This window comes from Pelophylax lessonae (assembly GCF_965119305.1).
Source record: "Pelophylax lessonae genome assembly, chromosome: 13".
In the NCBI taxonomy this organism is placed as follows: Eukaryota; Metazoa; Chordata; class Amphibia; order Anura; family Ranidae; genus Pelophylax; species Pelophylax lessonae.
This window is the reverse complement of record NC_138780.1, coordinates 179,236,844-179,259,953: the sequence shown is the minus strand read 5'-3', so window position 1 is coordinate 179,259,953 and position 23,110 is coordinate 179,236,844. Positions and strand designations below refer to the sequence as shown.

At 47.3% G+C, this 23,110-nt stretch overlaps 1 protein-coding gene across 1 annotated transcript; it reads right to left on the bottom strand.

Annotated features, from left to right (window-relative positions):
• Positions 1–23: 23 nt before the first annotated feature.
• Positions 24–22,691, bottom strand: VASH1 (vasohibin 1). Its single transcript, XM_082242782.1, is given in 8 exon segments — positions 24–533; positions 14,556–14,662; positions 14,769–15,150; positions 15,829–15,903; positions 18,468–18,499; positions 18,501–18,525; positions 18,711–18,799; positions 22,409–22,691. Coding segments are annotated over 8 exon segments (951 nt in total). The 5' UTR covers positions 22,577–22,691; the 3' UTR covers positions 24–460.
• Positions 22,692–23,110: the final 419 nt, after the last annotated feature.

Genomic DNA, 23,110 nt, shown 5'->3' with positions numbered 1-23,110 from the left:
GTCGTTCAATAAACACACAAACGCGGCAGATCTTCCGCTTTATTAGGATTTAGTGTAAAAGTGTTGGAATAAATAAATAGCTGGAAAAGGGGTGGGCTCTCCACCAGGCGTGGGTCACCTGGAGGCAGTGAGGGTGCTTACCGTCGGGCATGGGTAACCCGGCGGCGATGAGGGCGATAGGCTGGCACATATGGCATGGTGCTAAGGCAAAACTTCAAAAGATTATTTCTGACCTGCAGCCCCTCCCACAGTGGTCACAGCCAGGGTTGGAGGGAGGGGAGGTGGCCCTGTCCCCAGCTATACATCACGTGGTTTGTAGTTCCGCCTCCGGCGGTCGTAGCTGTTGGATCATGGGAATTCAGTGCGCCTTCGTCCTGGGCTGACACAAATGGGGCGGGGTCATCTACATCTAAAAGGGCGGATTTCATATCCAATCCAGATGGTATGAAGGTGGTACAGGTCACACCCGGATTTGGTACCCACTGAGGTCAGGTAAGGATTTGGGGTCGGAAGGTTTTTCCCCAGACGATGACCTGGTAAGTGAAAAGAGAAGATCTGTTATACGAGTGTGAGTAGATTTTCAAATGTGCCTGTCCGCATCAAATCATGCTTTTATAACATTTTTATCCAGATTTCCTGCTGGGTGTCATCACTAAGTACTTCTCTATGCAATACTGGCAGGAGGAGCCTGCAGAGTGCTGTACATAGCTTTCTGAAAGTATCACAGCCCCCTACCCCCGTACTCCTCTCAAGAGTCCCCCTTCCTTATGCAAACATTGGGCTGGCTCTTGGGAGGAGTTATACAAATGTCAAAATGCCTTGATAGATGGATGTTATTCTGGAGAAGTGGGCCGTATTTGCATGCAGACCACCTCAGGTAACACCCACACAGATCGCAATACAGACTTGACGGAGGCTAGAACTCTTCCACTCTCCATCCCAAAAAGTGTTGCATTTACATACACTCAGGGGTGTATTTATAAAATATTGCATAGCTATTCGTCCTGTGGAATTGCATGAACATATGCTTTATGCAAATTTACCAGACTGTTGTGAGAACTGGGCCCAATGCAATGTACTTATTGTACATATTAAAGTGGTTGTACAGAAGAGAAATTTGTTCCCCTTGCCCACTTACAAAGAAATGAATGGTGTGTGTATGTATGTATATATGTGCATTTCGAAAGTATTCGGCCCCTTGAACTTTGCGACCTTTTGCCACATTTCAGGCTTCAAACATAAAGATATAAAACTGTAATTTTTTGTGAAGAATCAACAAGTGGGACACAATCATGAAGTGGAATGAAATTTATTGGATATTTCAAACTTTTTTAACAAATAAACTGAAAAATTGGGCGTGCAAAATTATTCAGCTCCCTTAAGTTAATACTTTGTAGCGCCACCTTTTGCTGCGATTACAGCTGTAAGTCGCTTGGGGTACGTCTCTATCAGTTTTGCACATCGAGAGACTGAAATTTTTGCCCATTCCTCCTTGCAAAACAGCTCAAGCTCAGTGAGGTTGGATGGAGAGTGTTTGTGAACAGCAGTTTTCAGTTCTTTCCACAGATTCTCGATTGGATTCAGGTCTGGACTTTGACTTGGCCATTCTAACACCTGGATATGTTTATTTGTGAACCATTCCATTGTAGATTTTGCTTTATGTTTTGGATCATTGTCTTGTTGGAAGACAAATCTCTGTCCCAGTCTCAGGTCTTTTGCAGACTCCATCAGGTTTTCTTCCAGAATGGTCCTGTATTTGGCTCCAACCATCTTCCCTGTCCCTGCTGAAGAAAAGCAGGCCTAAACCATGATGCTGCCACCACCATGTTTGACAGTGGGGATGGTGTGTTCAGGGTGATGAGCTGTGTTACTTTTTCGCCAAACATAACATTTTGCATTGTTGCCAAAAATTTCGATTTTGGTTTCATGTGACCAGAGCACCTTCTTCCACATGTTTGGTGTGTCTCCCAGGTGACGGGTGGCAAACTTTAAACAACACTTTTTATGGATATCTTTAAGAAATGGCTTTCTTCTTGCCACTCTTCCATAAAGGCCAGATTTGTGCAGTATACGACTGATTGTTGTCCTATGGACAGAGTCTCCCACCTCAGCTGTAGATCTCTGCAGTTCATCCAGAGTGATCATGGGCCTCTTGGCTGCATCTCTGATCAGTCTTCTCCTTGTATGAGCTGAAAGTTTAACGGGACGGCCAGGTCTTCCTAGATTTGCAGTGGTCTGATACTCCCATTTCAATATTATCGCTTGCACAGTGCTCCTTGGGATGTTTAAAGCTTGGGAAATCTTTTTGTATCCAAATCCGGCTTTAAACTTCTCCCCAACAGTATCGGACCTGCCTGGTGTGTTCCTTGTTCTTCATGATGCTCTCTGCGCTTTAAACGGACCTCTGAGACTATCACAGTGCAGGTGCATTTATACAGAGACTTGATTACACACAGGTGGATTCTATTTATCATCATTAGTCATTTAGGTCAACATTGGATCATTCAGAGATCCTCACTGAACTTCTGGAGAGAGTTTGCTGCACTGAAAGTAAAGGGGCTGAATAATTTTGCACGCCCAATTTTTCAGTTTTTTATTTGTTAAAGTTTGAAATATCTAATACATTTCGTTCCACTTCATGATTGTGTCCCACTTGTTGATTCTTCACAAAAAATTACAGTTTTATATCTTTGTTTCAAGCCTGAAATGTGGCAAAAGGTTGAAAAGTTCAAGGGGGCCAAATACTTTCGCAATGCACTGTATGTTTTTTTTTTTATCATCGGTGTATTTAAAGGCTAGAGACAGAATATCAACCAGAAAAAAAAAAAAAAAACCTGATCCAAATGTTATAAAGTGAGTTGCAGTTTGAGTAAAATAAGTATTTGATTCCCCTATCAACCACCAATAATCCTGGCTACAGTATGTGGTACAGAGACTAGGCCTGTCAATTTAAGAAGGTGCTCTTAACAACAACTCGTGTATAGACACCTGTCCACAGAATCTTTTTCTTCCATTCAAACCCTCAGATGAGACCAAAAAGCTGTCAAAGGACATCAGGGAGAAGATTATAGACCTGCACAAGGCTGGAATAGGCTACAAGAGCATCAGCAAGAAGGAGACAACGGTTGGAGGGATTATTTGCAAATGGAAATCCAAAATAACCATCAATCGTCCTCAGTCTGGAGCTCCATGCCAGATTTTACCTCATAGGGTAAGGATGATCGTAAGAAAAGTGAGGGATCAGCCCAGAACTACACAGGAGGAACTTGTGAATGATCTCAAGGCAGTTGGGAGCACCAAACAAACCATTGGTAAAGCCTCGTACACACGCAACAATAGTTGGCCGTGAATTTTCGGCCAACATCCGATCGGCCGATTTTCAGCTTGTTAGTATGATGCTTCCGACAACCGACTCCGACTTTTCGGCTGAACAAAATCTGGTGTGCATGCTATAAAATTTTTGTTGGCCGTCAACACAACGGCCGATTTTCCGTCAGTCAGTACAGATTTCGGCAGACAAAAATCAGATGAGCAAGACTGGACATACTCAGAGATGAAAAAACACACGGAATGTAAACCAGCACATGACATCACTTCTGAAGTTGGTTTTTGTTGGCCGTTAAAATTTGTGTGCAGTCTAGAGCACATTTCAACCAACACAACAACACTGGACAAATGACGGCCGATCAGTCGGCCGATAATCGTTGCGTGTGTACGAGGCTTAACAAAACACGCCGCCATGGATTGAAATCCTGCAGCACCCACAAGGTCCATATAGGCCTGGCTGAAGGTTGCCAATAAGCATCTAAAAGATTCAGGGAAGGATTAGTAGAAAGTGCTGTGGTCAAATGAGACTAAAATTGAGCTCTTTGGCAGTAACTAGACTCGCATTGTTGGGGTCAGAGTCAGCATCTTTGCTTTCGCCAAAGAACACCATCCCTACAGTCAAGCACAGGCGTTGAAATATTATGCTTGGAGGCTGTTTCTCTGCTAAAGGTACAAGACCGACTTTACCACATTAAGAGCCCAATGGACGGTGCCATTGTAAAATCTTGGATGAGAACCTTCTTCCCTCAGCCAGAACACTGAAGATGGGTCTTCCAGCATGACAATGACCCAAAACATACCGCCAAAGGAGTGGCTCAAAAAGAAGCACATTAAGGTTATGGAGTGGCCAAGTCAGTCTCCAGACCTTAATCCTATAGAAAATGTATGGAGGGAGCTGAAACTTCGAGTTGCCAAGTGACAGCCAAGAAACCTTAAGGATTTAGAGAAGATCTATAAAGAGTGGACCAAAATCCCTCCTGAGATGAGTGCAAACCTCATAACAAAAAACATCTTACCAACAATTTCTCCAAGTACTAAGTCATGTTTTTCTTGGGGATCAAATACTTATTTTTCTTACTGAACTGAAACTCAATTTATAACATTTGTATCATGTGTTTTTTTTGGTTGATATTCTGTCTCTATTTTAAATGATACACATATGATAAAAATAATGGACCCTTCATTTCTTTGTAAGAGGGAAAAAGTAATTTTTTATTTTTTTTTTTTGTTTAACCTTAAAATGGATAAGTACAACCAAAGCTCATTCTGGGGACAGCCAGGGATTTTTCTCACTTCCGTTTTAGCTATGGGATAGGAAATGAAGAGAAATCTCTATAGGACACAGATGGCTGGGCTGGGGGGGGTGCGAAGAGAGAAACTGTCACGGTAGTTATAACATTTATTAAAATTTTGGATAGAGTAATGGAGGGTTATGACTTTAGTTCTGGTTTAATGTAATGTGCTGCAATGTTGCCAGCCTCATTAGATCACAACCAGGCATCACGCACCAGGGCGCATGAAGCCACACAGCGTAAACTGCAGGCGTAATTGAGAGACTAGGGGTTGATTTACTAAAACTGTAAAATCTAGTGCAGATCTGCATAGAAACCAATCAGCTTCCAGGTTTTATTGTTAAAGCTTAATTGAACAAGCTGAAGTTAGAAGCCGATTGGCTACCATGCACAGCTGCACCAGATTTTGCACTCTCCAGTTTTAGGCCACGTTCACATTGGTCTGACATGTCAAATCGGAGGCAATTGCAACGTCCGAATCAGTGCGCCGCTGACTTTGCGACTTCGGGGGGGTGGGCAGGGTTCAATAGAAATCTGTGCAGGAACCTGCACAGATGTCTGTGAAATGCCAGCTTGAAAATGTGTGAGTTCAGCTGAACAGCCTCAGTGTGAACCTGGGCTAAGTAAATCAATCCCATAGCTAAAGTGTACAGCCACCCATAGTAATGAATTGGCTGTATGCAGGTATAGGACCATATTTGTGTAAACTCTCATAGAGGTGGGAATCCCTGAATGTGACTTGTTTGTGAAGTCACGCAAGTAGGGTACCTGTGTACAGCCTTTCATTAATATGAGTGGGTGTATACTGCAAAGTGTCTCCTGTGTGTGGAAAACTGCATTTTTGTCTTACGGTAAAATACTTTTATCTGATGTTCATTGACAGACACAGCGCCATACCTTCTTGACCCCTGGGTTTATGCTGCCCCCTACAGGAGTAGGACACTAGACGGAAAAAAGTTTTACTACGCCTATAGGGCAGTCCCAGGGGGTATATGCCCACTTCCTGCCATAGGTCTTCAGTTTTGAAACAAGCAGTGTCAGAAGAACATATAACCTTCAACTCAATAGAGGGATGGGAGCTGTGTCAGTCAATGATCAGAGAAAATGATTTTATGGTAAGACAAAAATCCAGTTTTCTCTTTTGCTCATTGATGGACACAGCTCCATATCTTCTTCAGTCTTGGGACGTCCCAAAGCAGTGTCAACATGAGGGGTGGGAAGAACACCGCAACAAACAAACATACTTCCCCAAAGGCTAAACATAGCCAGCCAGGTAAAATAGGCGCTCAACCAGGAACAACTGGAGCTCATCTGACAAAAGTACATCCTCAAAGTGGACTAATCCTCTCCAACATCGGCCTGCAAACCCTTGCGGCCAAAAAAAAAAAAAAAAAGCACCCACAGATGCCAACACGTCTACCTTATAAAATTTTGTAAAAGTGCACGGCCCGACCAGGTGGCCGGCCGCCTTGCAAACCTCCACTACTGACGCCTGATGACGGAATGCCCAAGAGGTATTAAGCGCCCATGTAGGATGCGCCTTAACAGGGAAAGGAGGATCCTGGCCCTTAATGGAATAGGCCTGCACCACCGTCTGCCTAATCCATATGGAAATGGTGGCAGCAGACGCTGCCAGCCCCTTACAGGGTCCATCCATAAAGACAAATAGGCTGATTTTCGGAATGACTCGGTTGCCGCCCGGTACACCCTGATTGCCTTACATTCTTTAGATGTCGTTCGGGCAATCTTTAGGGGGCTTAGGACACAAGGAAGGTAACACAATGACTTCATTTAAATGAAATCAGAGATGACTGTAGGAAGGATCAACTGGCAGGGACAAAGCAGCACTTTATCTCCGTGAACCACCAAGTAAGGTGAACGACAAGACAAGCTGCCAGCTCTGAAAAGCTACGTGCAGAAGAAAAAGCCACCAAGGCTACCTTCTGGGACAATGTAAGCAGAGGAATCTTGCAAATATTTTCCAACGGTGGTTACCGAAGAACCAACTGCACCAAGTTGAGATACCACAAGGGCAATGGAAACCACACTGGGGGTGATTCAGCCACGGGAGGTGCGTGCCCATTGGCAGCTCTGTCAGCTTGGCCAGCAACTTGGACAGCAGGCTGCGGCCTAGATTTTTGGCCCGATCTGGCTGCCTGCCCTGTTGGACAACTTGGTCTGCCAGCCGCGAGTAGGCAGCAAAGCATACATTTTTGGCCTGATCCAGCTGCGTGAGGGACGTACTCGCGGATAATAAAAACATCCGCTCCCCCCAGCCCAACAATCATGGCAGGGAGCCCAAAGGAGGTCCCTGCCCTAGGAGGCAGGGAACCCGCCCAAAAAACCCCCCAGTTATGCAACTCAGTCAGCCACCACCACATCCAGCCCCCTCCCCCCTTCCGGAGCATGTGGCAAAGACAGCTCCTACCTCACCTGGAGAGGGGCGGGGGCCAAAAAACCCACAGTGACTGTTTGTTTAGAGGGACTGGGGGGGGGACTCAGAGGTCAAACATTCCCAGGGAGGGGCCCACGTCCACCAAGGGGGAGGGGGGGACACTACCACATCATGGAACTGGGTGGGCACTACAGGCAGACCACCACATCATCTTGGAATTAAGGTGCTGCAGGCCAGAGGCACACTGCAACACAGGTCGTGACCAGGGCTATGCGTTCTCGCGAGGTGCTTAACTGGCTAGCCAGCTCCCACCCAGTGGGGCTATGTTGCGACAATCCTAGTGCGAAGCTGAGTTTGGGTTACGCTCGCTGGCCAGACTGGGAAGACCGTAAGGATCTAGGATATCCAGTCTGGCCATTGATTGTAGTTCTCACAGGAACAGAAAATAATACAAGAAGAAAAAAATGCTAGAACCAGAGATCCCAGCAAATCACTAGGTCCAGACTAGGCAGAAAAAAACTGAAGACCTATAGCAGGAAGTCACAGTATACCCCCTGGGACTGCCCTATAGGGGTAGTCAAACTTTTTTCTGCCTAGTGTCCTACTCCTGTAGGGGGCAACATAAACCCAATGGTCAAGAAGATCTGGAGCTGTCTCCGTCGATGAACAAAAGAGAAATCTGCCCACAGTTTATGTTGCACGGTCTCATTGGGCCGTGTGCATGGGGGCCCTAAAGTCTGCTTTCAAAGGTCGTAGCAGACTTTTTCCATTCTGCACAGCTGCACCTTATCACTAGAATGTTGCCAGTCTTATAAGTACGCAGAGTAAGGCTGGCCATACATTATACAATTTTCTTGTGAAATTTTCCTTTAGGATTTACCAAAGCCAAATATGAGGTCAAACCGAAACACTTTCAATTTTTTATGCAATCATTCAGGCCCTTGCAGTACATAGTTGAAGTTAAATCTAGGAAATTGAAGAAACTTATATAATGTATGGCCAGCTTTACTCCTGTTAGGACTCATGCACACTGGTTTATTGTATGGTGAACAGCATTTTTCCTTACAGGAGTAATTCAGCATTAAAAAAAAAAAAACGCACCTAACCAGCAATTTTTTTTAAACAGACATGTTTGGGGTGCGGGTGTTTATTTCCCTGGCAGGATGGCACAAACACCCCCAAAATGGAAATCTTCCAGAGATATTAGATCTCCCCAGAAACAATACAACCCCCCCAACAAAAATATATCCCCTCTAGCAACAATAGACACTGTAGCACAGCCCAGCCCCCCTTGCTATTACATGCATCAGTGCTTGAGGTTCCCACTGGAAAAAAGAAAAAAAAAAAAAGGCCTAAAATGTGAACAAAGGAATTGGGATACTTTAACCAGTTGCCGACCACCCGCTGCAGTTTTACTGTGGCAAGGTGGCTCGGCTGTGCGAACCGACGTAACTGTAAGCCGGTCGGGTCGCACGTGCCTGCTGTCCCCACGCTGTTCTGATTCGGTTCACAACCGATCAGCCATAAGGTCCATGCCAATGATTTTTGGCCTGGACCTGGTGATCAGGTCGGACCAATTGCAGAACGTTCTGTGCCTGTGTAATGTAAACACAGGAAATGATGCAATCTTCTCTCCTCGTGTACTCCCATCAACTGAGTACACAAGCACTACACTGACACCAGTACACATAGACACACATGTAACCCCCAGTTAACCCTTTCACTACCTGCCACAGTGTACACTATATACATTATACAGATAAGTTACCGATCACTGTATTAGTGCCACTTGTGCCTTCAGGTAGTGTGAGAGACCGTTTAGTGGTAGTTAGAGGCAGTCCCAGATAGGTTTGTACCCGCCATATATCCCCTAATAAAGATTTAACCCCCTGATTAACCCCAGTTAACCCCTTCATTGCCCTGTCACAGTGTCACTATTATAGTGTACAGATCTTTTTTCTGATCACTCCATCTATAGGTGACATCAGTTAGCGTTAACGTTAGCGTCAGATTGCCTGCCACATATTTAGTAATAAATTGTAAGTTGAATTAAAACCTAAAGCATTTAAACTTTTTGGTAGCGGTTCAAACAGTCCTTGACAACCAGGTGCTTTTTTACCTGTGAGTCACACTAGGTACCTATAAATGTATTGGCCAAAATGTCCAAACAGAGGTACACTAGTGAAGAGGCCTACACGATGCCGAGCATGAGAGATGAGAGCGATGAGAAAGCCTCATTGTCAGAACCAGGCTCAGTATTCGAACCTATAGAGAGCAGCGGCACCCTGACAGATAGCTCTGATGACAGAGTAGTTGTCCCTGCTAAAGTCAGGAGTACTCAACCCGTTCTTCTGTTGCTGAGGTGCAACAATCGCAGTGTTCTCGTATGCCCCAGAGAGTGCCGCTCAACATTCTGGTGAACTGGCAAGCACCAGTGGCCTAGTACATCCTGGTAGTAGTCAAACCAGCACTGCAATAACACTTGGTGACGTGGCGAGTCCCATAAGTGCAGTTTAAGGTGGTCTGGTGGCTAGCATAAGTAGTGTCCCGCAGCCACCAATAATTTGAAGACAGGCCCATAGAGCCCATAGTGTCCTTCCTGATTGGAGCCCACAGATTATGCAGCGCTCGTACTCCCCCCCCCCCCCCCCCCATTCACTGGCCAACCCAGAAAGACGATTTTACTCCCCTTGGTTTATTTTATGAGTGTTTTTTCATGGAAGATCGGTAAGGAACTATTGTGGATCAAAGCAATTCATATACCGATCAATTCATCACCGAAAAGCCAAAATTTGACCCTTGCCAGAGAATTTACATGGAAATGTATCACGTTTCCGAATTTAGAACCTTTCTGGGCCTATCCATCCTCATGGGCGTGGGGGGGGGGGGGGGTAAAACCTTTCGGTCCAGAAGTGGTTAATCACCTCCAAGTGAGGAATAAAGGATATTCAACCCAAAGAGAAAATACCATAAGAACATTGGTTTCTCTCTATTCTCACAGTCTGGTTAATTCACATAAAACAAATGTATGCTCACTTCGACACACGAATTGCTATGCGACTATTTTTTTTTTCCAAATGTTATTTGTATTACTGTTCATAATAGGGTCTTCCATGGATGCGTAATTAAAGGTGAACTCCAGGAACAACAAATCTTTACTCTTGCAAGGGTTAACTGCTGCTTTTTCCGTGGGAATGATACGTTGATATACTTCCATTATTCCTCGCTCACGCAGACTTCCTCCTTTCTGGGTGGCTCCCCCCCCCCCCCCCCTTCCGTTTGCTGCCTCATTATGAAGTCATCCTGTACAGTGCAGGATGCGGAGGACCTGTCCACATTATAAAGCAGTGGAGGAGAGCGCCGACTGCTGGAGGAGTGAGGAATAACAGAATTAGATCACCTTATTTATCATCCCCTGGGCAAAGCTTGCAGTTGAAGTGATTGTAAAGTCTTTTCCTATAAAAAAAAAAAAAAAATTAATATATGTTATACATACCCGTGTATGGGATACAATCAGCGCTACCTCTCACTTTTACCACCCAATCCTGTGTGTCAATATATATTATTTCAATGTATTCCTTAACTATATTAGGTTGCTGCTGTACACTTAGTGATTCAACCACACTACAAATTACATAAACATACTTAGGCCCCCTTTCACACGGGCGATCCGATCCGCCTGTCAGTTTTTCAGGCGGCCCGGATCAGGTGTTCTATGCATCCCTATGGGGCAGCGGGTGTCAGCGGAGACATATCTGCTGACACTCGCTGCGATCCGATCCGTGAAATCCGGACGGATGGAAACCCTATTTTCCATCTGTCTGGAGGATTGGATCGGATGAGAACGGACAGGCGATCCGTTCTCATCAGATCTCCCCATAGAGGACAGCGGGGATCTGACAGCTCTGTCTCTGCACACAGAGTGGAGACGGAGCCGTCATCCGCCTGCTCAGCGGGGATCAGCGGATCAATCCCCCGCTGAGAAGAACGGACTCCGTTGGGCGTGTGAAAGGGGCCTTACAGTGCAGCACAAACCCAAAACCACCATAAATATAAAAAAAAAAAAAGTGTCAATCAATCAATCAAAAATTCATGAAGAAATCTCCTCCCAAAAAAACAAAATCCATAAATGAAAAAAGTAATCCACCGCAGTGTTCTTCAATCACCCTTCACTTAATGACACCAGAAAAGTGCACACCACCACCACCACCGGCTGGAAAACCTGCTCACCTCACAGATGAGATCGATCTGCCTTGTATATAGACACTCCTGCTGCGATCTCCCCTCCAGGCATCCTGCTCTGCGAACCTCATGTAATCACAAAGGCAGACTACATAGTGCTCTCCATTTAAACAAAGTTTATTTAAAATGCCCCTATAAAACACACTTACAAAATAGATGATAAAAAGCACTTTAAGTGTCTATCACGTCTGTCTGCTCACCACTCCACACGGATCGCGGTGGCTGAGTGACGTCACGGGCTCAGCTACTTCCTACTATCTGCGTATCGCCCACTCATTGGGCTTCTACTGAAGAACCTGTTCAACATTTACAATCTGGAGTTGAAAAAAAGTGCCGAAAGCTCTGCAAATGCTTTGTCAAAGCTTGCTGTTCACACCGCTCCTATACAGGCTGAAGCCTAAAGCAGGCCTTAAACCTAGGAGCCTGCATTCACTGCATCTGCTCTCCCACAGTACACAGAAATGCAAGCGTTTTAGTAGGTATAAACTGCTAAATACCTTTTATCATCAGCAGTTAGAGCAGTCCTGTGACTTCTATCAGAGTCTGGTTAAAGCTTGTAGGAGGAGTTTTAATTCTAATTTAAAAACCTGATGGAGTCTGCAAAAGGCCTGAGACTGAGATTTGTCTTCCAACAAGACAATGATCCAAAACATAAAGCAAAATCTACAATGGAATGGTTCACAAATAAACATATCCAGGTGTTAGAATGGCCAAGTCAAAGTCCAGACCTGAATCCAATCGAGAATCTGTGGAAAGAACTGAAAACTGCTGTTCACAAACGCTCTCCATCAAACCTCACTGAGCTTGCGCTGTTTTGCATGGAGGAATGGGCAAAAATTTCAGTCTCTCAATGTGCAAAACTGATAGAGACATACCCCAAGCAACTTACAGCTGTAATCACAGCAAAAGGTGGCGCTACAAAGTATTAACTTAAGGGGGCTGAATAATTTTGCACGCCCAATTTTTCAGTTTTTTATTTGTTAAAAAAGTTTGACATATCCAATAAATTTCGTTCCACTTCATGATTGTATCCCACTTGTTGTTGATTCTTCACAAAAAAATTACAGTTTTATATCTTTATGTTTGAAGCCTGAAATGTGGCAAAAGGTTGAAAAGTTCAAGGGGGCCGAATACTTTCGCAAGGCACTGTATATAGATATATTATCTCTATCTATCTATAAAGATTTTTCGTTGATAGATGGTGGGATCTAATAACTGTACTGTGGCATTCAGATCCATTATGACACTTTAATAAGTTTTGGATTATTACTGGTATCTATTCCTTATCAAGGAGGAGGACCCATGAGCCGTGTTATCTTGAGAAGACATCTTAATCAGTTTGAATATAGGGGCTCAAACAATTTACCATGATGGATTCTTGCATTAGTAATTCAAAGATAAGTGACTGGTTCCATTGCAGTTCTGCAAAAGATTTGTCTATAGCAGCCATTTTCAACAAGGGTTCCTCCGGAGGTTACTAGGGGTTCCTTGAGCCGTGGTTGACTGACATCCCATTTGATGGTGCCTGCATAGTTCCAGGACCAGTCCCCTTGGCACGGCCAGTAGCATGACACAAATTATTTTTTTAGCTGTCAGTAAGAGTGGCATTCTGACCACTGCTGTAAGGATTGTATTCTATTGACCACCAATATACAAGGCATTTTTGCCATTGATCCATAATGAATTAGCTTCAGCAAAGGTTCCAAGACTTGAAAGTTATTTTAGGGGTTCCTTGGGGGTAAAATGGTTGCGAAAGGCTGGTCTATAGGATATCTTGTATTTGATTCTGCAATATATTACTCTAGTGATAAATATGAATATACGATTTATTAGTCATCATGATGCTTATATGCCTTGAACGGTGCTAGTTTCTATAGAAGTAACTACTGTGACCGGAAGTCAGGTAAATATGTGGGTGTTGTCACAGACGGAAGATACATTTCTACCTTGTTTAGACAATTCACCAATTACTATCGGGTGTCGGCTGCAGAGGTAGCCAGAAAGGTGTAAGGACGTTGGAAAGCTTCAGCTATTCAGAATGAGGCAATTAAGGCCTCTATAAGTTATCCAGAGGATGACTACTGATTGCTGCATCCTGAGGCTGTGTGCGTTAAGGAGAGCAGTGAGCTGAGAGACTTCTAAAAGGTGAGGTGGTGTTGGACTTTTTCTGTGTGAAAAGAAAACAAATAGACTATTGATCTTCTGCTGTATGACCAGCAGTGTCTGCCCAGCAGTAGGTTGGGACAGACACCATAGGTAGGTTCCTGTGTTGTGAAGGTAGACGCCCCAAGTGGCCAGGGTTTATTTTATGTTTGTTTGATTTATGCTGTTTGGATGCTTGCACTTGTTTCCAGCAAATTGAAGAATAAACCATAGACTCGGCTGTCTCTCTGTGTAACGAACCCACCCAAGGGGTCACCCACACCCACTACCGAGCTAACCCCTTAACACTACCTTTTGGAAATTTGTGCTGGGAGCAATAGCCGGTTGGAGTCACCTATAGGAGAGCTTTTTGGGAGAAGTGGTAGGTGATATTTCAGTGGGTTTTGTTTACCATGGAGGTAAATAACTCATATTTGCTGTGAGACTATGGTAAAAGGTCAGAGGTACAAGGGGGACCCTGTCTACAATGCTGGACTGTATGTAAGGTTCAACCTGCAACCATCATGATGGTCCTACCCCAGAAGGGGTCCTCAGGGTCTGGGTTCCATAGAGATGGACCAGGACCTGTATAGCACCCTGCGACTGACTACAGCACATTGCACCAAGTGGCAAGGTGAGAACCTGTGCCAGGATCCAGTGTGCAAAGCAACATTACAGGCCATACCCACAGTGTGTGGTCCAGGTACAGCTCAAGGTTTTACTGAGGTTGCACGGATCTGGATATACTGCGTCTATTTTGGGTATTAAGAGAGAGAGAGTTGATTGAAGAATCCGAAGATAAAATAATAAACTACCTAAGCCAGGGGTCTCCAAACTATGGCCCTCCAGTTGTTCAGGAACTACAATTCCCATCATGCCTAGTCACATCTGTGAATGTCAGAGTATTACAATGCATCATGGGACGTGTAGTTCTGCAACAGCTGGAGGGCCGTAGTTTGGAGATCCTTGATAAGCGAACAGTGATTTCTGAGGAAGAGAGACGAGGTCCATCACCTTAGCTTAGATTTTCCTGTGCACAGCTGACTTTATTTTCCATAACTGAGCCTATGCCATCCTAAAAAGGCAGCCACTATAAACACAACATCCCCTGTGCACACTAGGGAACCTCATATGCAGTAAGAGTGCCTGTAAGTTACCGTCTGTCCTGCCGCTCCCTGCGTTGTGGGCTGGACTGTCCTCGCTGGGGGGATGGGGTGATGTCCCTCTTTCTCTCCTTAGGAGGTGAAGGGGGTCCCTTGGTAATCTGAGAAGGGAAAAGAAGGATTGTTGGGGGGGTTATGTCACACAATGGGGCATCCAGAATTTCATGCCCCCACCCACCCCACAGAGACCCGTATTCCCTTCCTTACCCTGAGTCTCATCTCCCTGCTGTGTCTCTCCAGCTCCCTGCGGAGCCCCTCTGCACTCAGCTCCTGCACGTCCACCACCGAATGCTTCCAGTCGATTTGCTCCACGCTGTGGGGGTCATGTGACACAAAGGGGCCAATCTTCACCTTGCGCAGCGTGTGCCAACATCGAGTATACGCCTCCTGGAAATCCACCAACAGATCACTGAGAGTCCGATAGTGGAGCGGCTTGTACATCAGGTCCTCCCGGCGGCTGATCCCCACAGCACCAAAATACCCGTTACAGTATAAGCCGAGAACAATATGCCGGAAACAGCCACCGGAGAACTGAGTCTTGAAGCTGATGGGGAAACGCTCCAGGGTGGAGATACTGTTGGTCAAATAACTGTGGATGGAGGTCAGGAAGACAATGAAAGGTAGAAATAAACGAAAACTATACAGGGCACCCCCATTCTGTATCATGGAGAATACAGTAATCACTGGTCACACAGGGATCTGCCACCCCACATCACACAGTGCCAGCCTGTGTCATACAGGCCACCCACACCCAGTTCCACCATCCCAGGGACATCCACATCACACAGATTATGGCCATCCCACATCATCTGACTACTACCACCATCCTGCATCACATAGGGCACTGCCTTCCCATTAAATAGAGCTCTGCCATCCTGTGCCATTGTGCCATGGAAAATGCCCATCCTCCCGCCACACAGAGCCCCGCCAATTCCAAATCATACAGGGCACAGTGAATAAGGGTAAATTGTGTTAAACCAATCATGTGATAATGACCCCCCCCCCCCCCCCATTTTCTCACACAATTGAATATTTGAAATTAACACAGGTTCACTTTATTCACTAACATTTTATTAGCAAAGCCCTGCCGTGCCCACAGCTCCAGCACTGTGATGGCCAGATCACAGCCTATACACACAGGACACTTCAGCTCTCAGTGCCCCTACTGGTGAGTATAAATCCTGGAGGCAGGACACATGGAGAGGGCATTTCTGGCAGATGCTTCAGAGTTCCCTGACACAAACCGATGGCGTGCACATAAGGATACATGGCCAGAATGACGGCCTCCAAACATTTGATTGGCAAAGCTTCTTTGGTCATCTCCTTCGCCAGGTCCATCAATCTGCCAAAGAGAAAGAGAATTAGAACTGGTCACCACTCCCATCTTCACCATCCCCAAATGCCCATCATCCAACATTTCCATCAGTCTGCTGGAGAGAAATATCTTCAAGACTGATCACCTCATCATCTTCCCCCCAGAAACCTCCACCGTCCCCTCCATCTTCATTATCCTTCAACACCTTCATCATCACACCACCAACGCAACCTCTAGAGTCACAAATTGTCTCAATTGGTCACAATAACTCTTAGGCCCCTTTCACACAGGCGGACTGTTCAGATCCGCCTGTTCGTTTTTTTGGCGGATCTGAACGGTCCCCCCATGCATTCCTATGGGGCATCAGCTGTCAGCGGAGACATGTCCACTGACATCGGACCCGATCCGTCAAATCTGGACAGATGGAAACCTTATTTTCCATCCGTCCAGCGGATCGGATGAGAACGGACTGACGGTCCGTTCCCATCCGATTTCCCCCATAGAGATGCATGGGGAACTGACAGCTGTGTCTCCACACACACAGCGTGGAGACACAGCCGTCATCCTTCTGCTCAGCGGGAGATCAGCGGCTCGATCCCCCGCCGAGAAAAACTGAATCCGTCCGACGTACGGATAGTGTGAAAGAGGCCTTAGAGAGAGTTGGTTGGATAAGCGCAGGATATTCTGTGCAATAATCATGCTGTCCAATCAGCATCCTGATATGCCACACCTGTGAGGTGGATGGATTATCTCAGCAAAGGAGAAGTGATCACTAACACAGATTTAGACAGATTTGTGCACAATATTTGAGAGAAATCGGCCTTTTGTGTACATAGAAAAAGTCTTAGATCTTTGAGTTCAGCTTATGAAAAATGGGGGCAAAAACCAAAGTGTTGCATTTAAAATTGTATTCAGTGTACAATTCCATATACACAATCCTATCCCTGCAGTTGATCCAGAGGAAGGAGAAAAACCCATTAAAGCATGATCCAATTTACTACAGCAGGGGGAAAAAATCCTTCCTGACCCCCCCCCCCCCAGCGGCAATCGGATATTCCCTGGATCAACTTTACCTATAAATATATTAGTACCCAGTAATATTATGTACACCCAGGAAAGAATCCAGGACTTTTTTAAAGCAATCTACTGAGCTGGCCAGAGGGAGGGAGTCAATTCCACATATTTACAGCTCTTACTGTGAAGAAAACCTTCTGTATTTGGAAATTAAATCTCTTTTCCTGTAGATTACACATCAAACACAAGGCCTGCAGACCGAATCTGGCCCTCCGGGCTTTATCAAGTGGCCCTCGCTCCCAGTTCTGCAGCTGGAACACCATTAAACTCCATTCTACCTCCTCCGGCTCTAGCCCTCCGCTCCCTGTTGTCACTTGCAAACACAGCAGCTCCCAGAAGTAACAGATCCCTGCACACACTAATGACAGGGACAGATCTCCAGAAGTTCAGAAGAGAGAACGACCTCTTTGAAAGGCGAGGCAGAGCCGTCTACACAGGAAGGTACTAGAGCCAGACCAGGTAGGAGAGGGAGAGGCAAGAAAGCTTTGTGGGGGTTGGGTTGCACACACTGTGCACCCCTAAACCCTACACTCTGTACCTTATGCACTCCTGAACTCTGTATGTAGCATTCCCTATATACAACTGGCCCTTCTTTGAGGGCAATCCTACTGCTTATGCGGCCCTTTGATGAAATGGAGTTTGAAACCCCTGCTCTAGATGTAAAGAGTGCCCTTTGTGGGGGTTGGGTTGCACACTGTGCACCCCTAAACCCTACACTCTGTACCTTATGCACTCCTGAACTCTGTATGTAGCATTCCCTAGATACAACTGGCCCTTCTTTGAGAGCAATCATACTGCTTATGCGGCCCTTTGATGAAATGGAGTTTGACACCCCTGCTCTAGATGTAAAGAGTGCCCTCTTGTCCTCTGTGATGACCATGAAGAGGTGCAACTACCCAACGCCTTTCACACTATTGGCTTCTTCAAGGGTTTGTTGGATATGGTTAATAAAGCAATGTCACGGAAAAGCCCCCCAAAAAAGGGGTGAAAATCGGTCTGTTATGTAAAATCTAAACGTGAAGCCACAGGCGTGGAGGGCGCCAGTTGGATAAGGTGAGGAAATGGTGTCCCGGAGTCCAATAACCATGCCGGAGGGGGTAAAACAATAGCCTATTCATCCAGAGGTATGCAGCGCCCTGCAAAGTGAAGTTCGTAACGGTCTGGACTACACAAATACCCCATCAATATACACTCGCCTCATCTTTAACAGGGCTGGTGCAATGTTCCAGGAGCGCTGCACGGAATAGGTATATTGTACCTCTCCCCCCCCCCCCCCCTATTGTTCCTCCCCCTGCAGGCATTGTTCTGGATTCTCTGGTCGGACTCCTGGACACCATTTCCTCCCCTTATCCAACTGGTGCCCTCCATGCCTGTGGTTACACGTTTAGATCTGACATACCAGACTAGTTTTTATCCCTTTTTTGGCGGGTTTTTTAGTAATTTATCATCACATCCCCCCCATCACCACTCCCATTCCTAATTCTCTTCACTACCACCCCGCTCCATCACCCCCATACCCGGTCAGTGGCCTGGTCTTCTTGATCTCGAAGGAATTGGGTCCCAGTGTGGTTGTATCTGAATTATGAGTTAAGGGAAAGACGGTCGAGAGAGGTTTCATTTTCCCCAATAACTTTAAAACCCCAAATCACACGTGGAATTCCCGCTTTACCCTGTCTCAGTGCCCCCCCCCACCCCCCACCCCCACTGTACAATTAGTCGGCAGTTTAGCCCCCCCCCCAAGCACAGAGCACAATGGATACTGCAGCTCTCGGATGTATCGCTGGACGGCCTCCACCTTCTCCGGGACGGTGGATCCCACACTGAACACCGGGACCACCGGGACCGGCACCTGCCAAGAGAAGGAGATGGGGCAGTGAGGGTACAGGAATGCTGATGTGGAGCAGTAAAAAATGGGGGGGGGGGGGCATGTAGAGTTGAGGATTTTTAATATGGGGGGGGGGGGGGGTTGCAGTTAGGCTAGGTTTTGTGATTGTGAGACAGAGGGCAGTAAAATGGGGGATGGTGAATGTGGGCACAGTAAAAAAATGAAAGATGGGATGGGGGCCAGTTAAAATAGGATGATAATACAGGGGTCAGTGATTGATTGGTGGTGGAGGGGGGGTGATAATAGGGGGGCAGTGATTGGTGATGGAGCGGGGATAATAATAGGGGGTCAGTGATTGGTGGTTGGTGATGAAAGGGGGTCAGTGATTGGTGGTGGGTTGGTGATAATAAAGGGGTGATTGGTGGTGGAGGGGGGTTGGTGGTGGAGGGGGCATAGTGAATATAGAGGGTCAGTGATTGGTGGTGGAGGGGGCATAGTGAATACAGAGGGTCAGCAATTTGTGGTGGAGGGGGGGCGGTTGGTGATAATAAGGTGGTCAGTGATTGGTGGTGGAGGGGGGCGGTTGGTGATAATAAGGTGGTCAGTGATTGGTGGTGGAGGGGGGTTGGTGATGAAAGGGGGTCAGTGATTGGTGGTGGAGGGGGCATAGTGAATATAGAGGGTCAGTGATTGGTGGTGGAGGGGGGCGGTTGGTGATAATAAGGTGGTCAGTGATTGGTGGTGGAGGGGGCATAGTGAATATAGAGGGTCAGTGATTGGTGGTGGAGGGGGGCGGTTGGTGATAATAAGGTGGTCAGTGATTGGTGGTGGAGGGGGCATAGTGAATATAGAGGGTCAGTGATTGGTGGTGGAATGATGATAATAGGGGGTCACTGATTGGTGGTGGAGGATAGGGACAAGCATATTAGGGGGTCACAGATGCGGAGGGGGGTCAGTGATTGGTGGTGGAGGATAGGGATAAGCATAATAGGGGGTCACAGATGCGGAGGGGGGATGGTGATTATACGGGGTCAGTGATTGGTGGTGGAGAGGGATGACAGTAGTAAGGGGACAGCGATTGGTGGTGGAAGGTTGGTGAGGAAAGTGTCAGTGATTGCTGGTGGAGGGGGGATGCTGATAATAGGGAGTCAGTGATTGGAGGTGGAGCGGGCATAGTGATTTTAGGGGGTCAGTGATTGGTGGTGGAGGATGAGGAGATAGGGGGGGTTAGTGACTGGTGGTGGAGGGGAAATAATAATATAGGGGGCAGTAACTGGTAGTGGAGGGGGAATGATAATAGGGTGTCAGTGATTGGTGAAAGGGGGGGGGGGGGGGGATGATGATAATAGGGGGATCAGTGATTGGTGGCGGAGGACGGATGGTGATAATAGGGTGTCAGCTATTAGTGGTGGAGGGGGCATAGTGATTTTAGGGGGGTAGTGATTGGTGGTGGAGGGGGGGATGGTGATGAAAGGGTCAGTGATTGGGGGTGGAGGGGGGGGGATAGTGATAATAGGCCAGTGATTGGTGGTGGAGGGGGAATGAAGATAATAGGGGGTCAGCGACTGGTGATGGAGTGAGGGTTGTTGATGAAAGGGTCAGTGATTGGTGGTGGAGGATTATGATAATAGGGGGATCAGTGATTGGTGGTGGAGGGGGGGGGGGATAGTGATAATAGGCCAGTGATTGGGGGTGGAGGATGATGATAATAGGGGGGGTCAGTGATTGGTGGAGGAGGGGGAATGATGATAATAGGGGGGTCAGTGATTGGTGGTGGAGGGGGAATGATGATAATAGGGGGGTCAGTGATTGGTGGAGGAGGAGGGGTATGATGATAATAGAAGGGTCAGTAAATGGTGGGGGGGGATGATGAAGATAATAGGGGGATCACTAATTGGTGGTGGAGGGGGAATGATGATAATAGGGGGGTCAGTGATTGGTGGTGGAGGATGATGATAATAGGGGGTCAGTGATTGGTGGTGGAGGGGGAATGATGATAATAGGGGGGTCAGTGACTGGTGGAGGAGGAGGGGTATGATGATAATAGAAGGGTCAGTAAATGGTGGGGGGGGGGGATGATGAAGATAATAGGGGGATCACTAATTGGTGGTGGAGGGGGGTTGGTGATTATAGGGGGGTCAGTGATTGGTGGTGGAGGGGGAATGATGATAATAGGGGGGTCAGTGATTGGTGGAGGAGGAGGGGTATGATGATAATAGAAGGGTCAGTAAATGGTGGGGGGGGGGGGGATGATGAAGATAATAGGGGGATCACTAATTGGTGGTGGAGGGGGGATGGTGATTATAGGGGGGTCAGTGATTGGTGGTGGAGGGGGGTTGGTGATTATAGGGGGGTCAGTGATTGGTGGTGGAGGGGGAATGATGATAATAGGGGATCAGTGATTGGGGGTAGAGGGGAATGATGATAAGGGGACAGTGATGGAAGGGTCAGTGATTGGTGGTGGAGGGGGGATTGGGGGGTAATAGAGGGTGAGTGTTTGGTGGTGGAGAGAGAATAATAATAATAATAGGGGGTCAGTGATTGGTGGTGAATGGGGGATGGTGATAATACGGCTCAATCATGGCTGGAGGAAGGCGATGGTGATGGAAGGGTGAGGCTGGGGTCACAATTGTGAATTGGATCTGTGTTTCCCTGCATACAATTGGCATGACAGGAGAGAGTGAGCGGCTCCAGGACGGGTGTGGTTTGGTGTACAGAAACATCGGACCCCTGCTGGGAGCCGCACACCGGTGTGATTATTATATAGTGATAATGGAATGGTCAGTAATTGGGGGGGGGGGGGGTGGAGAGGATAATAGAAGGATCAGTGATGGGGGGGGGGGGGGGGGGGGGAGATATTAGGCAGAGGGGTGGCAATGGAGACAGTAAAAGGGTCAATTATTGGGGTGATAATAATAGGGAGGGGGGAGTGGAGATGATAATAGAAGGGTCAGTAATTGGGGGGGGGGGGTGTTAATAGTGAGGGGGGGTTGGCAATGAGACAATGGAAAGGTGGGAGGAGAGGATAATAGAAGGGTCAGTGATGGGGGGGGGGGGCGATAATAATAGGGAGGGGGGTGTGGAGATGATAATAGAAGGGTCAGTGATGGGGGGGGGGGGGCGATAATAATAGGGAGGGGGGTGTGGAGATGATAATAGAAGGGTCAGGGTTTTTGGGGGGCGGCAATGACAATGTGTGGGGGGATGGAGAGGATAATAGAAGGGTCAGTGATGGGGGGGGGGTGATAATAGGGAGGGGGGGGTTGGTAATGATAATAGGGAGGGGGGGATGGATAATAGAAGGGTCAGTGATTGGAGGGGGGTGATAATAATAGGGAGGGGGGATGGTAATGATAATGGGGGGATGGAGAAGACAGTGATTTGGGGGGGTGATAATAGAGAGGGGGTGGCAATGACAATGGGGGGGGGGGGGATGGAGGAGGAGAAGATAATAGAAGGACCAGTGATAGGGGGGGTGATAATAGGGAGGGGGGGATGGATAATAGAAGGGTCAGTGATTGGAGGGGGGTGATAATAATAGGAATGGGGGATGGTAATGACAATGGGGGATGGAGAAGACAGTGATTTGGGGGGGGGGAGGGGGAAGATCGGTCACCGGGCGGTAGGTCTCACCCTCGGCAGGTCGGTGGCCGCTCTGATCCGCCTCTCTAGCTCCTCCCCGTTCGGGTGTGTCCGGGCGATGTGCCCCCACATTCTCTCCCAGGTGTCGGCCTGGATGGGGAGGCCCCCCCGGTTTATATAGAATGGGGCCCCTCCGTCCTCCTGGGGCCCCTCCGACATCCCGGGACCCTCAGGAACCGCCCGACCACCTCATCCTCATCCCTCCGGAGCCCGCTGAGGGGCGGGGCTTCCCCGGCTGGCCATTATAGAGGAGGCGGGGTCTGGGCGGGGTGAATGTGCGGCGCTTTCATCAATCTGAGATCCCGCCCACTCCGTGCTGACCAAACCCCAGGCTCCTCCCACCGGGAGTTTCCTATCTCCATGTAGAGAGGAGGATGGAGATAACGGTCGGAGATGGGGGAGGGGAAGTGTCCGATCACACAGATAGAAGGGAGGATCCTCCGTACATCCGGGGCGCGGAAGGAAATCACATTTCAGTGTTTAATATTACTATAATACTAAACCCCCCCAATCTCTCCGACCAATAGGGATCTCCTCAGAGATACAATGTAACCAAATCTACACTGACTCCGCCCACAGATACAATGTAACCAAATCTACACCGACTCCGCCCACAGATACAATGTATCCAAATCTACACCGACTCCGCCCACAGATACAATGTAACCAAATCTACACTGACTCCGCCCACAT